This window comes from Euprymna scolopes, chromosome 24 (assembly GCF_053919585.1).
Source record: "Euprymna scolopes isolate OS-2025 chromosome 24, ASM5391958v1, whole genome shotgun sequence".
NCBI lineage: Eukaryota > Metazoa > Mollusca > Cephalopoda > Sepiida > Sepiolidae > Euprymna > Euprymna scolopes.
The window spans coordinates 82,208,694-82,225,463 of record NC_136505.1 but is presented as its reverse complement, the minus strand read 5'-3'; the positions used below and the strand labels follow the sequence as shown (position 1 = coordinate 82,225,463).

The 16,770-nt window shown below is 30.2% G+C and overlaps 1 protein-coding gene across 18 annotated transcripts in view; it reads left to right on the top strand.

The window, feature by feature from the left end:
• Positions 1–16,770, top strand: part of LOC145246805 (serine/threonine-protein kinase 26-like) — a 203,264-nt gene that overhangs the window by 185,250 nt on the left and 1,244 nt on the right. For 6 of the 18 annotated variants that reach the window (XM_080108621.1, XM_080108623.1, XM_080108616.1 and 3 more), the window contains 2 exons: positions 8,130–8,258; positions 11,031–11,224. In XM_080108621.1, coding sequence (XP_079964747.1) covers positions 8,130–8,258; positions 11,031–11,224 — 323 coding nt within the window. Of the gene's footprint in view, positions 1–1,244; positions 1,320–5,902; positions 6,023–8,129; positions 8,259–11,030; positions 11,225–16,770 lie in introns of all 18 variants that reach the window. The other 12 variants (XM_080108607.1, XM_080108610.1, XM_080108613.1 and 9 more) reach the window with 3 other exon arrangements.

Here is a 16,770-nt window from a genome sequence, read left to right as displayed (position 1 = left end):
TCCTGGTCTGTGTTGCGGGCAGACATCTACTTTGAACAAAAGTTTATGTATAGAGCTCTCTCCCCTGATCTGACTTTGTTTTGTTGTTGTCTGCTAATTTTGATAACATCTTCTCCATTATCTGCTCAACTCACTTGCTTTTATTGTTTTCATCTTTCATAAGTTCTTTTCATCTGTTTTATATAAAACTTTGATATTTTTAAAAATATTTTATTACTTTAAAAATGTGTTATAAATATTTTGTTAAATGTGATTATGAAACTATGAATTTGTTCAACATATTTTTTTGTAAGGGCCTATTTGATCTTGTTTTGTGCATTCTATCAATGAACAAGCAATGTATATTCAAGCAAAACATTTTATGAGTTTCAAAATTACATTTAAAAAAATGTTTTCAATAATTTTTTGTGTGACACATTGATTTTTCTAGATCACGCAACCTGATTTGTTTTAGTCCGGACAATGTTGTACTAAAAATGAGTTTTCAATAAATATTTCTTTTTGAGTATCCATTGAATTTATCTTCATTAAAAAATGATTATCTAAAATAGGATTGTAAAAAATTGTATTATGAAATATTTTCAATAGGATTCAATCATTTTAATTTGTGTTTGTTATCTAAAACGTAAACCTACCTGCAATAAACTGGAAATAGATCTCCATCAATAAGTGCATATTTTTTGTTCTACAGAATGCATTCCTGTCAATATTCTTAAAGCTATTGTTTCCTCTTTTGAGTTTCTGTCAATAATTCTCCTACATTCAGCCCTCTCCTTTGGAATATTACTTTCTCTTCAATCTGTGCCACAATGGATCAAATTGTTAGCATTTAGAGATAGAAGTTGTCAGTTTGAACAATTATCTATCCTTATTTTTACTCTGATTTTATCCTAGAATGAATTCCATCATTTCACATTATAAATTACATTTCAAATAATGAATTAGATTTCAAATAATAAATTAGATTTCAAATAATAAATTAGATTACATAAAAGGTAAAAAGTAAGCAATGTAATTTACAGAAATTAGAACCCCCAAGCAATACGAGGTAGCCATATTTGTTTAAATTAAAGTTTAAAATATTGTCTGCTTTACCCATGTTTCTGTAGCTCCTCTTTGTTAAAGTTTTGTGGTTTATTCAATTGTTTTTTTTTTTTCTGCTGGTATCAATTGTGTGGCTTTGTTGTATTTGCACTTTGTTGTCTGTTGTTGCGCGGGTCTTGAGTTTGTTTGTTGTTTTCCAGGCTAGCAGACATGTTCGCAGCAAATCGGATATTTCATATCCGATTTCTTCTGACTCCGCCTACTCCGATGACAGAGTAAGTGGCTTCTCACCGTGCCTCCCTCTCTCCACTTACCCCTTCTGTCTTTCTTTCTCTCTAATATTTCCTCTTTCCTAACTCTCATTTTCTTGTCTACAAATTCAATAAGTGTGCATATCCTCGATTCTTTTTGTTGGTTAACTTAAGGGGAAACTTTTCAACATTTTCAAAACTATATTTACCATCCTTTTTTTGTAGGGGAAGGGGTATGTGATATATAATGAAAAGCATTTTTTAATTACTTTCAGTGAATTTTGAGACCATTTTAACATTTTTAACATGGGTACTGTATCCTGTTTACACTTTTATCAATAATATATAATCTTGGAAAAATAAAATTGCTAATTTTGGAACACTAAAAGTAGCATTCCATGCAGTACAGCTTGAGGAATTTCTTTGAAAAATCTATTTTAATAAATTAAGATAAATTAGGCAGAAGGCCATTCAAAATTGTGTAAATGGGAGTTTATGGTCATCCTTGTCACTTGTCTATGCTATTTCCAGCTAGAACTCTCAATCACAATAATAGCACATTTACTCCAGTGATCATCCTACTTAAAATTCTCAAATCAATATTTTTTTATTTATATATTTTTCTTTCATAGATCTGCACATGTTGTCAAATAGAACCTTTTATACAACCACATTTCAATATTGCTACATCTGAATTGCAACAAAAATCTTTAAATTGCTTCAAATATCTTAAAAATTAAAATTACTAATGGATTTTTTCTCGCTCAGTATTTCCCTAAAGTCACTGTTGATACCTTTTTGTTCCTCGGGATAGAAATACAATACAAAACTTTTCTACTTTCACTTAAAATGAAACTTTGTTTGACTAATCACTTTGATTTTTACATTGGATTGTGGCAATTTTCATTGGATTTCATTTGCTTTAAATAATATCATGATTTTGGTTTGTGGAACTTTTTTTTTTTTTTTTTTTTTTTTTTTTACTTTTCATCTTTTGAAGTACAAAAACTATTCTTTACTAAGCAGACTCTTTTCTATAAACCTTGCTTTCTTTTTTTCCAATATTTTATTACTAAAAACGACTTGAGGATAATAGTTAATGAAATGGATCGATTATCAGTTGAATGAGTTACGAGACGATTAAAAATGAATGGAATGAATAAAAGTTTATGGTGATACAGACTTACATACACACCATTTATGTTTTTATTTTCCAATTCCAGTTTTTGAGTTCTCAGGTTTTAAACTATCTTTCACTCAATTTTCATATTAAAAAAGTTTGAAAAAAGTTAATTGGGCAAGAGTCAAATCCAAACTTGACAAGAAGAGACCATTTTTTTATTTCTGTCATGTATATTGGATACAATTTTTGTTATCTGGAATGTACAAATCATTTTGTGAATATATTTTTTGTTTCACACTTTTAAAATGCAGGATACTATTTGACCTTATAGAGTGTCATTGGCTGAATAAATAGAATCTCGTGCCTCAATTGCAAAATAGAAGAAATTCTATGAAAAACAATGATAATGCAATTAAGTTTTATCTTTTACAGCCTTATTGTCTTATACACTTTAATAGATATTTGAAAATGTCATGTAATATAACTGTCTTGTGAAAAAAATCACAAACATTCCACTTTAATTGGTTATTATTATTAATATTAATTGTTTTTTTGTTTAATGTTGTCATGAGTTGTGGGCACTCATGTTTCATATCTGAAGCTTTTTTTTTTTTTTTTTTTTTTCATATTTTTCAGGAGAAAGAAACAATTGTAAATTTTAAATATTTTGTTTTTTCCAGATTTAAATTATAACTTTCTTAGAATATTGTTTGAAACAAAAGCATAGTTATCAATTTCATCAGAACAAAAACGTTTAACACTTTACTCACTGAATTCATAAAAATTAATATTTTAGAAAATTTTTTAAATAGATTAAAGCCATTTAAAAAAAAAAAGGCTTTTTGTCTTCATACCAAAGATCTGTCTTAAGCTGATTAAAAAAAAAAAATAATAATAATGCACCAAGGTTATTGGAATTAACACGTTGACGGGAGGTATTTAAACTCTACAGAATGTTCGTTTCATTTACTTCAAATTATATAGACAAGACAATATATTTTGATTAAAAAAAAAAAAAATTTTTAATGTATTTTGATTAAAAAAAAAATAAATAAATATTTTAAAAAATGTGTTCTGATTAGAAATTTTTTAATGTAATTTGATAAAAATTTCCAAATTATATATAACTAGCTATACTTACCTTGAATGGCTTGAGATCGACAGTGATGTTATTTAGATTTGTTTTCTCATTTTGTAAACTTGTACAAAAAAAATTAGTTATAAGGGAAACAACTCTTTTCATACTCAAATAAAAAAAAAAATATGCAGATTTTGGTTTTTCTGTCATTATTGAAAGATGCTTTCATATTAGCAGTTGGTAGGACAACATTTTTATATAAACTGCAACATGGTACAATAATTTAAAAAAAAAAATGGAAATTAGCTAGTTTGATATGTCAACTTAAATGCTATTTAGGCCCAAATGTCACATGTTAGAATAAACCATTCTTTGATAACAATGAAAAAAAAGTATTTGAATATTAAAACGTATCCTAAACTTGAGAACGATTACAGATGACAATTTTTGAAGAGCTTCATGGAAACTTTTTGAATGTTTCAGTAAAAACGAATGTGATTAGATTTGACGACTTGTTTAATTTAATCATGGCTGCTTAATTACAAAAAATGTTTGAAATTGACATTCATAGCCACCACCCCCACTCCTAAATGCCAGTCTTATCTAGTTGTTTTCTCAAATGTTAGTTCCTTTGAAGGAGTTAAAAATGGGTCATTCAAAAACTTTATTTAAAAGTTAACTTGAATGTTAACCAAAATAGATATCCAATTTGACAACTCTTTCTATTCTGTTTGTTTTGATGATGATGCTTTTGATTCAATAAGTTTTACTTTAATTTTTTTTTTTTCATATTTTTATTTCATATGTAATATGTGAATCAAGCCAATTTAATCAATTGAATAAAATTTCAATCAAATATTAAAATCCTTATTAATTTATATAACAACAACCTTCCCCAAGCATAGCAAGGGATCTATCTTCTCCTTTTTCCTCCCATTTCCTGTCAGTCTTTCTCTATCCAGGTGTGCTGTTTTTTATTTTTACCTTAAAATTTTTACTCTAAAATGGAAATATGTGTATCGTTTTAATCATTGGTAGTTGTGTTAATAAAATCTCCAAAACTAAAAGTAAATTTCCTTTTCAATCTTAATTTTTTCAAAAAGTATTGATTTTAATTTAAATCTTAGTTTTAAAAAAATGTGACATTAACAGAAAAGATGGACACAGTGAAAAACACAAAGCATATTTATCTCTACATATAATGTTGGGAGTGTGTATTAGTAAACACCAAATCTAATAAACTTGTCATTATAAATTTATGTAATAATAAAAAGCATTTAATCAAAATTGTAATAGGGGGTTCTAAATTATAAATTATATTTTCATTGTAATATTTTTGAGATGAGGATTGATAATTTATATTATTCGGATTGTTCTCATCCTTTGTGTTATTTTAATGTTTCGGTCAATGTAGCCTCTGACCTTCAAGTGTATCTTTCTGTCACTCTGTAATTTACACAGAATTTTAAATCCACAGAGGTAGCATTCTTTCATTCCAGCACATGACTGGGTAAAAGTTCTAAGTAATTTGTAATTGTATTTTGAGTGTCATCTACACTCAGGATTGAATCTTCAACCTCTGGAAAAGTTTAACTTACAACTGAATTTTACCAAATACTTTATACACTATGTCATGAATTCTTGCAGACAATTTTAGTATTAATTTTAGGAGCCTTAAACCGATTTTTGTTTTTAGATGTATAATCTTATTACTTATCCCACTATACATCACTGTAAAACTGTTATTATTAACTAGCAAAGAGTTATAGGAATAAAATGTATAAAAAGGTCTCCACCTCTCTAATAAGCATCAGGCTTATTTTTATTTTTTAATGCAGAAATTGTAAACAATTTAAACTAGTAAAACTAAACTAATTATCATGTAATTCTCCTGCAAAGAAAAATTAATTTTCATGACTCTTGTTTATCAAAAATGAAATTTCAAGTTTCAATTTTTTACTTATTTGATATTTAAATCTAAATTTGTTAATTTCCCTATTTGTTAACTAATAAACATTTTTTTTCTAAACTTTAAAGAAATAGCTCGCATTTAAAGAAGTTTACTTTTTAAAAAAAAAAAAGTAAAAAAATAATTAGATAAACTATCGAATTACGTATTTATTGTATTTTCTTTTATTTTTTTCTATTCTCTTTTCTGGGTGTCGGTACTTAATGAGTTGATCACATTTAAGTCATATTAAACAAATCTTTCTCATCATTTTTAATATTCAAATCCTTAAAACTTTTCCTGATTTTCTTATTTGTTAACCCACCTTCAATCTAAATCCTGAAGAGCGTCAATATCCGTCACCCATAATTTTTCCGTTGCATTTTGTTTTATCTAAAACCGTTATTACTTCCACCATTTTTGTTTCTCTCACGCCTGTTTTTATGACTCCTCTGCAGTCAATGCACAAGCCCTATAGGGTTCAGTCTCTCTACCATATCTCAGATGATAGAAACCTCCACGAACCCACATACACAATGAACCCATATACTAGTAACCCTGCTCTACTCCACATGCATGTAAGTTGGATAATTGTTTTGTTTTTAATAAAAATAAAGCTTTCTTTTTCGTCCACAATATTTTTATCTTCTGCATAAAATGAAAGCATGATTGGCCGTTTTCGAATCTAATCATTACTATATTTTCTAACAAAGTTTTTTTTTTTTTTTGATTTGGAATAGAAAGTTTATTGGATTGTTTCAAAATATTTTGATGCGTGGGTTAGCATTACCAATAAAGCTTGGCAGCCTTTGTTTCTTCAAACTGACCAGCATTCAAATATTTATTTACTTCAAAAGTTCATTTTCATTTGCCACACTTATTTCAAGATCTAATATTTTTTAACATTTATTTTTACAAAATTTATTTTCAATAGTTAAAGTGATATAGATGACTGAGCAAGCTTCGAATTATTTAAATTTGGAATTAAAAAATTGTCATGTTGCAGACAATAATTACTCTTTAAAGCACTAAGTTTTATAAAATACTTTCTGTGACTAAAGACTTACATAAAAGTAGATTGGATATGTTGTCAGCTGTCATTTTTCTTTTTTATTCCTCCACGGCGGCTTCTATGTTGTTGACATGACTACACAGCTGGTCTAAAGTCGACCAAACATGTTTTCTACTGGGAAATAGAAAAAGATTATTATCCAAAATCCACTTTGACATCTGGATGCTGTTACTATTTAGGAATGCCAAGTGTTGTATGTATGGTGACACACCGGTTCTCGCTAGGTCACTGAACTTAAGCAATTTTGTGCCTGGCCAGTATCAGATGGGTGAGCATTTGGGAAGGTTAGGCGCTGTATGTACCTTCTGGGAAGGTTGGGTGTGGAATCGACACCCTCACCCCGAAAAAAGAACTCGATACAAAAGCATCTACAAAGTTGTGGATGGCCTATGCCCCTCCTGGAGCTCAAAGCTATGGATGGATGGAAGTGTGGTATGTAAAATGCAGTCCTAGTTGTCTTGCAAGCTGACAACCAATACCAATCTACAAATGTAACAAACAGTTCTGAGCTGTTTGTTATATTCTGCATGAGCTAGACACGGGCCAATAATAACAGATTGAATTGAGAAAATATTTTCTGAACTATTTAAAAATTCAAGTAATTTTCATTACTACAATTAAATAAATTTCCAATATATACTATTATCTACTGCCTGTTTTAAAAGTGAGCAATTTTAGTTTAGTTTTTAGTTAAGCTTTGTAAATTTAAATTGTGGATTGAAGCTTTTTTTATTTCAAATAATCCTGCATGTATATTCGTCGAGCTGACCAGCTGTTGCGTTTGATACTAATCCACTGACCTACTCATCATTTAGTCGCTCTTCTTTTAGAAACAGATAAGCTTTTAACCTCTTTCCTAACCGTTCACTTGTTTTCAGCTTTTCATAACTATCATGGCTGATCCTTGAAATGTGTGAATTTCTTTTTCAAAAGAAAAATAGTCATAATTTCACTAATTAACTGAACGGCTTTTATTTCAGTTCTTGGCCAACTGTTTTTACTATTGCTGCTACTAACAATCAGTGAAATATAATAGCATGTCTCATTGTAAATTAGCTTTATATATATATATATATATATATATATATATTAGTACCTGTCTTATTTGTTTTTTTAATTTTCGATCACTTATTTGTATTATTTGTAAGGTTGAATTTTGTCTCATTTAAATAATTTAATATGAAATATTTGTTCCAAAATGCTTTCAACTTTTCTTAATTGTGTGCTGATATAATTAAAGGGAACTAGCTCCTCTCTTATAATGATTCCATGTTGTGAAATGAAGAGCGTCCTCTTCAAAAAACTATATGAGGCCAATTTAGAAGCAATCCATCGCCCTGCAATTAAGATCCAAATTTAATTTATTTCATTAAAAAAAAAACTTTATATTCCTACCACAACTGATTTTGTGGGATTGATATTCTCCCATTTTCTAAAAATTAATGAATTAAGTAAATGATTTAAAACCTTTACCTTTTTTTTTTTTTTTCAGATTTAACAAAGAAAACTGAATATTATTTTGATATTGATTTTTCTTTTACATTCCAAAAGTAAATGGTCGATTTTAAAGGAAAAAAAATTGATTTCCCTATTTTTCTTTTCTCTTTGAACAGCCACCACGGCAAACAAAGGCCATGTCATCACCTATTGCAGAACCTGAAAATGCTGACTCTTCATCTGTGACCCCTAAACAACCACCCTCAGCCTGTCTTTCTCTCACGGTGTTCCCTATTCTTAGTGAGGTTAGAAATTATTCTTTTGACGTTTCTTTTTAATCATTGGAAAATAATGTTGAATATTTTCAGCATGCGTGTGTGTACATATTATGATGATGCAAACATGCGGCTGGGGGCAAACGTGTAAAAAAACAAAAATTATACTGAATAATTGCAGAGAAAAGTTTTTAGAAAAGGATTTTTTTTTTTGTACTCTACTATAATATAAAAGCCACTTTGTGTGTGTGTGTGTGTGTGTGTGTGTGTGTGTGTGTGTGTGTGTGTGTTCCTTCCTCATAGGTTCCGAAACTGTTGAGTCTATCGTTTGCAAATTTTACACAAAGCTAATTTATATGTCTGGCAGTGTTCTTAGATATGTTTTGTACAGAAATTCATCCGATTTTAAAAAAGATGTTCTCTCTTGTAGATAAGAATAATGTTTATAGGGGGAATATTTTTATTACACTGGCCAAGGGGAGATAATAAAATTTCAGCAAATCATTTCTTCTTAAAAAAAAAAAAAAAAGATTTATTATAATCTCAAGATATAACTTAGTGGTAGAGCATTCAAGTACAGATCGAATGATCTCCTGTTCAAGCCCGGATGTACATCACCATTTTATTTTAATTTTTTCTTATGAGTTCAATTTATGACAATAAAAAAGGATACCATTTAAAATCGCCACAAATATTTTCTTTGTTTGCATATTTTAAAACTAACCATTATCAGAAGTGACTTTTCACAGACATTCATCGCTATTTTAATAAAATGAAGTAGACATACAGATGTAAAAAGATCTAATTTTAACTACAAATTATTTAATTGTAATAACATAAACACATAAAATTGATATATTTGGAGTCTGAATTCAAGGATGTAACAACATCATGAATCTTTTCTTGGACTGGCTTATACCGTTAATGTTTAATTTATATACATTTAAAGGCTACTACAGTATTTATTATATTATTAAACCTATAATTTATAATAACTTTGTCATTGTGTGTATTGTCCTGATGCATATTTTGGAATTAAAGTCCTTGGTGTCTTCAACATTTCTTTAAAACAAATTTCTCATTGCAATGGAAATGTGCTTGGTAACAAACAAGATGACAAAAAATATTTCTAATTTTAGTTGTGCTGAGTAAAAAGAAAAACTTTATGCTAATCCAACAGCCTTTGAAATTGACATTGAATGATGTGATATGCAAAATTATCAATGATTCTGACATTCTTCTCTTGGCACTGATTTTGGCTGTGATACCCCATTTCAGTTCTGGAATAGTCTGAGGGAGTGTTTTGATGGACAGTATCTTTGAGATAAGCACATCAATAAAAATCTTGGAGGATTATGGTCCAGTGAATGTGAAACTCATTTAGGATGACATCTGCTGGTGATGGGACAAATATCAATGCAGTCATGCATATCATCAAATGACAAAACAAATTCTGTAGGATATGTATTACTGAAACTTGGTGGACAACTCAGACATCATATTTTGTACCAATAAGAAGGATTGTTGTCCCCCCCCCCTGATTTATCAAAGAGGGAACTATGTTTTCAGTGGTAACCGTGTGTCCGTTATTCCAGAGAATTGCCAGATAACATTCATTAGTTTTTTTTTAATTTTGCACAAATTGTATTCCATTAAATAGATGTGTACAGTAAAAAATGTTTTTTCGAAAATTCCCATTACGTCCACAGGGGCTCAAAAGAGGTAAAAAAAAAAACAACACTTTTTTGCTTCATAGTGTTTGATCCATCAATTAGATTTTTCTAAAACTTGGCCAAAATGTGAAGGCTATTGTTCTTAATATAAATTCAGTATGCGTGACCCAAGCAAAATTCTGGTTTGTATCCCCCTGGGATTTTTAGGGCTAAAAAAACATGCCTTTTTGGAGCTCTTTTTTCATATTACTCAAAAACTTGATATGTACATCTATATAGTGGTTTTCCATGGTGCTGAATTCAAATATACATGTCTTAAGGCATGAAACTGCATTGTTTATCCATTTTCACTGGTATTCTGCATTCCCAGGAGCTCAAAAGAGGTCACAAATGACCCAAAATTGCAAAAATGACACTTTTTTTTTACCCCATAACTTTTGCACCATCCATTAGATTTTTCTGAAACTTGTTGAAAATGTAAAGGCAACGTTGGCCCTTCACACTTCTCATATTCATCATTTTTTCACTATTTTTTGTCGAATCATCTCACATGCAGTACCTAAGAGGGACCACGCACGCATGGATTGTTAATTTTATTAACAATTCCATGGGTGGTATCTTTTATTTTGTTGTTGCAGATATTGACAGTGTGAGACTCTAAGAAAGCAACCCTTGTTATGGACATGGATCAGAAGCAGAGATGCGTCATTAAATTTTTCTATGCAGACAAAAATCGAACAAATCAACATTCGCTGGCGCCTATGGAGCATTTACTAAGCGATGTCAGCACAGTTAGGAGATGGGTTTGTCGATTTCAGAGTGGTGACATGTGAGTGATAAAGTGCACTTCGGGCACCCATCGCTGGCAAAAGTGCATTGAGAATGGTGGTATAGAAAAATAAATTCTGGAGCACAAACGGTCACTCGTTTTAATCGTAACACTAAAGTTTTGTTTTTTTTTTTAATAGGATACATTGCTTTTAGAATGACCTATATATTTATTGCCATTTTTTTTTCACAAGCTAAATGGCAGCAAACAAGAAAAGTCGGAAATCATTCACAATGCATCTAACCTCAGATGAAATAAAAATACTTTGTTTTAAGTTTTTTTTTTCTTTCTGATTTTCAGCTTCGTGAACGTTACAAAGTGGTTCGTCCGCCACAGAAGGTGGAAGCTATTGATGAACTGAGGAATGCGTTTGACTTGGTAGAGAAATCTTGCCCTGGCATTACAGACAAATTTGTGACAGATGTTGTCAGAAACATGGGTGAACAAATGTTGAGGGAAGCAGAAGTGCGTCGAGGAGTGGAGAAATTCAAACGGTACATTGATTTCTCGACCTGTTAAGCCCATTGGGGGAAAACCTATATCCTCTGTTGTCATTGTGTCTTGGTCTGTGTCGATGAAGGAGACGAAATACATGCCCTATTTAAACTGCTGCCCCTTCCACTCTTGCACAACTTTGCTGCCTTCTTAGTCATTTACAAATGGAAACTTTCACTTTTATTGCATAGTTTTTTTCATGAACACTTTTTTTTTTATATGATTTTATTCTTTTATAACTTTTTGTAATAACTGTGCCTATCAGGTGTTGCCCAAGGGTTCTTTTTACTTTCATTTTTTGTTTGGTATGTTTGTTTTTTTTTTGGGGGGGGGGGTTGTAATAAGATTTTGATAAGTGAATTTAATTATGATATCGGTTGGTCATTAAATTATTAATTGAACAAAATTTCTATAAACCTATAATCAGTTTTGTTAATGTTGTTTTAATCTCTGCGTATAAAATTATTGGATGTAAATAATTTTGGAAATTACTTAATATTACATGATTTCAGTCTTTTAATATCTTAGTTGCTAAGAATTTTAAACCAGAAATGACTATTTGACAGTTTAAATGCTTTCAAATTCCTTTAAAGTTTTGAAAGGTCAGTGATTTTTTTTTTTTTGTATATATTATATAGATTAAAATGGTTGAAATGCATTCTGGTGAAATTATATTTGTAATTAATTTTGTTTTGCATGGTATTTTTCACAACTACTTTTACCTTATAGTTTGATTTTAATAAATATTCAAAAAATGAGAGGCACACTAAAAATGGCCATACAACTGGATCAATACAGCAACATAAATTCCAACTAAAAATTGGATAGAAATTTCCATGTTTTCCCACTGTTGTTCTCGTTTTGATTATTGACATTTTCACGTTTCGACTATTGGATTTTCCAGCCTTTATCAGAGGTCTTTTATTGGTTTGCTAGGAATTTTCAACTGTTTAATCCACTTAGATTCCACCTTTGAAATCCATGCCTTTTGAATATCTTAGAAATATCACCAAATAAATGGAAATATTCAACAAAGTGAAATTAATGAAAAATTAAAGAATAAAATCAACTTGATGCAAAAATTCCAAGAAACAAAACAACAGGTTGACTAATTTGGCGTGGATGGCACAAAATAGATGAAAACCTCAATAAAATCCCAAATCTCAGTCAGTTCGGAAAGAACTGAATCTCATTGGGAATCTCCGATGTTCAGTTTTAAGGGATCAAAGTCTGCTCATCTCCCGGCCTATTTTGTTAGGTTTCATAGTTTGTTCATCAACAGAAACAGCTGTTCTTTGATTGTCACATGAGTTGGGTAATGATGTCTCGTCGTAAAGGTAATCCTAGCATGATGTTCCTTCTTGTCAGTGACATCACTTCTCATGGAATTCTCTCTTCCTCTGCTTCATTTAACCTTATGTGGAAAATACAGATTTTAACGCACCCAGTTTTATTATTACAACCTAGTTTGGAATTCTATTTCTCGTAATTTATCTCCAAGTAATTATCAACTTGTGCCAAGTGAAAGGATATCACTTGAAAATTTGCCACAATAACTTCTCTAAATCAAATATTAAACTATTATCGATATTATTGATATTATTGCTTGATATAGTGCATATGCAATAAAATGGCATATTTTTTCATTCAAAATATTATGCAAGTGTATGTTTTTTTAATTATTAAGATTAAATTAAAATATAAAATAGTGGAAGCAATAAAAAAACTTACCATAATGTTATTTCTTAAGTACTTAAACTTAATAATCATATCTTTCACATATATATATATATATATATATATAAAATGTTTGAAAAGTTGTAGTTTTATTAGCTTTTGGACTAAATATGAAGTGTATTAAAATTGTGCAGTGGAGATAACCATAGATTTTAGTCAATTTACCCCTCTGAAAATGTCAGTGGAACACCCCTCTCTCTCTCTCATATATATATATTAATTATAAAACGACTGTATTTCTCAAGTAAATGTAACTTTGATGATTACACATCAAATTTTATTTTTGTTGTTTTTTATTAAAATTTCAATATTTATTGAAATGAAAAATTAAAGTGTAAAATACCAAAATAAACTTTTTTTTTTTTTCCAATAATTATGAACTTAACTTCACCAGAATAAATTTTGATTTCTTCATAAACAAATGTTAAATAGTTCAGAAAAAAATGATTATTTTGTGACCAATTAATATTTTACAATTTAAACTGTTGAAGCCTTCAGGTATTGAAAGTTTGGGAATTTTTTACATGCAATAATTGTATAGATAAAACATCACCTTAATAAAATTAGTTTAAGTAATAATTTAATGACAAAATGATACAGTCATAATTAAATTTAATTTTCAAGATTTTTTTTTTTTAAGGCAAAATAAAGGTGAAAGTAAAAATGCTCCAAGGTAACACTGGCTAGGTACTGCTAGTATTAAATAAAATTAATGAAATTAAATTTCTGTTTGCAAGATTTTGAAATCTAAACATATTTACAAAAGAATATCGATAAAATCTTTTGAATTTTTTCTATTTTTTCTGCATTCACTCACTTTTGCATTATTTGCCTTTTTGCATTAAAATTAAAATTTCTCTGATCTTTTATTAAAATCCTCATATTTTCATGTATTTCTTCACCTTCAGTGGGACACAACCATTGCAACATTTTATACCAAATTTTTGAAGCAGATAAATATCAATATGATATATATATTTTTAATTCTCCTTTTATCTCTCTCCTATTGTGTGTATTCAGCCTTGTAATCCTTCCCACCTTGCTGTTTACTTAAAATATCTGTGCAAAAGCAGAACTATTCATTTTGAATGTCGATTTTTTTTTCTTTCATATCAAAAACAAACAAAATCTGGAGAGAAGTAGTTATGCAAATGTCCATCCTTTGTTCATTCTATAAACTGGTGTTCATTTATTTTCTCTCTGTTTCCCTCCCCCTCCTAGTATTGTCAACCTTCCTCCTCCTCCTCCCTTTCAGTGCCAATGTGTTCTGCATCTTCTCTGTGAGGTGAGTGGTCAACAACTGTTCTAACAGCACTGCATCTCTCTCTGTCTCTTTCTCTCTCTCTCTCTCACCTGCACACACCATGTTCAACCTGTACAGACATACACTTTCACCCACGACTAATCCTTTTCACCTTGGGTGCAATATTTTGTATAAATTTCACTTTGTGAACATATTTCCATACATTTTATGATTCTCTTTTTTTTCTGTTGGATTTTTACTGAGAAAAATATCTTTTCCACACTTCATTTGAATTTAAACTGAAATAATCCTGAAATCAAAAATGTACCTTTAAATTAATGAATGGTGGGGGGGGGGTACATTTCTCAGAGATATTGTCAGTCTCAAATCTCAAATATTTATTAAATTTAGACTCTGCAGATATTTTAAGTCATCCATATACCATGCACTGGAGAAGGTGAAGCCAGGGCTGTGGCCTTTGACAAAGTCTGTTATAAAGGGCTGCTAATGAAATTTAAATCGTACAGTATAACTGGACGTATACAGTATAACTGGACGTATACTAAATATAATTAGATCCTTCTTAGACAATAGGACCATTCCGGTTGTCATTGATGGACATCCAAATAGCGTAACATTAATGCAAGAGTGCATCAGAGGTTGATCCTTGGACCACTATTATTCCTGATATTCATAAACGACCTCCCTGGCAATATTATGCCCAAGATGAGTGTATTTGCTGATGATGTAACCCTCTGTAATACACACAAGAGAAGAACAAATGTACACAAATCTAAGACAATGGCAGAATCGTTAGAAAATGACCTCCAGACAGTAGTGGAATGTGGTCGCAAATGGATGGTAACATTTAATGCTAGTAAAACTAAGTTGCTCTCCTTTAACAATAACAAGAAGCCTTTCCAACTACTGATAATTATGATAACACCCTACCTAAGAATTCTTCCTTCAAACTCCTTGGCCTAACATTTGCACTGGAACAAATACATTGAGGACATTGTGAAGGCTCCTGCAAAAACGGTGGGTTCCCTCTATCGAGCTAGAAAACTACTAACACCTGAGATTATCCTGTAGTTCTACACGGCCACCATTCGCCCATGCATGGAGTATTGTTGCCACATCTTGTCTGGTTCATCTACTACTCTCTCTCTCCTTTTTGGATAGGGTCAAAAAAAGAATCTTCACTCTAATAGGTCCCACTTTGTCTACTAAGCTCCAACCCCTGTCTCATCGCTGCAATCTTGCATCTCTGTGCCTGTTTTACAAGTATTTTAATGAAATGTGCTCTGATGAACTTGTTGAACTTGCGCCCCCCCCCTTCAATGTACATATTCCCAACGAACTCGCTTAGCAACAAAAACACACCCCTTCACTGTTGAGATCCCTAAATGCCAGAAAGCCTTCTACTCTTATAGTTATTCCCTCGAACAGCTAGACTTTCGAATTCTCTTCCTGCTTCCCTCACTGTACTGGTATGCAGAAGATTAAATGTAATGTAAACCAACATCTTGTTAATCATTCCTCGGCATGGTCCCAAATAGTAGCCCTTATGTCCAAGTGGCGATATGCCTTGTTAGGGGTGAACATAAGTAAAAAAGCTAATAAAAAAACTCACGTCAATGTACACGCAAATTTAATTTAAAACAACGTTAATATCTTGTTCACATGAAATGCTTATATCTTGCATATAAATTTATATTAAGAAATTCTCCATCAGCCCTAAATAGCATTGCATTTGTTAACTCAATCTGGTCAGTGAATTACGCATTTGCATAATGAAAATTGATTTGAATTTATTTCATCGAATATATGTTCTATTGATCGTATTTTTTTTTTTTTTTTTTTTTTTTTTTCTCAAGCGCATAAACTGAGAGGGATTCATTATTTTCATAGAATAATAATAGCTATCCATTTCTTATAATTCAGATTTTTGCAAATGGCTGCCAAAAAAAATGTTTAGAAGCATTAGTTATTCACATATTTTGCGTAAATCAGTATTTCATTCTAAATCATTTAAAAACATAATTATTGAAGAGTGAAAAAAAAGAATGTTAAACATAATGCTATACATTGAAAAATATTTTATTGTGAAGTAAGAATGCAAGTAAAAATACTCTCAGGTATTACCAGATCAGGACAGCTAGTATATAAAAAATCAGATTTAGATTGTGCTGTATATAGAATGATTCCTGTAAAGTCCTTTATAGCAAAGATCCGAGTAGAGAGCAGAAAAATATCTGGCAAAAAAAAAACAAAAAAAAAACTCTAACATCAGCTTTCTAATCTGCTGAGCATATGTATACAATGGACATACTAAGTTTAACTAATTTGCATTTTGCTTTACAAAGGGACATCTCATTATTGATTTTAATTTGTTTTCATCTTATTAGTATACATAGTTCTATTCACACATTTTTATATTATGCAAAGAAAATTAGCATTTTTCGTTAAAAGTCTCTTCACAGATCAATTTACTTCTGGACATTGTGATCTGAGTTATAAAAATCAAATAAAATTCTTAATAAAAACATCAAGACATTGATCCCT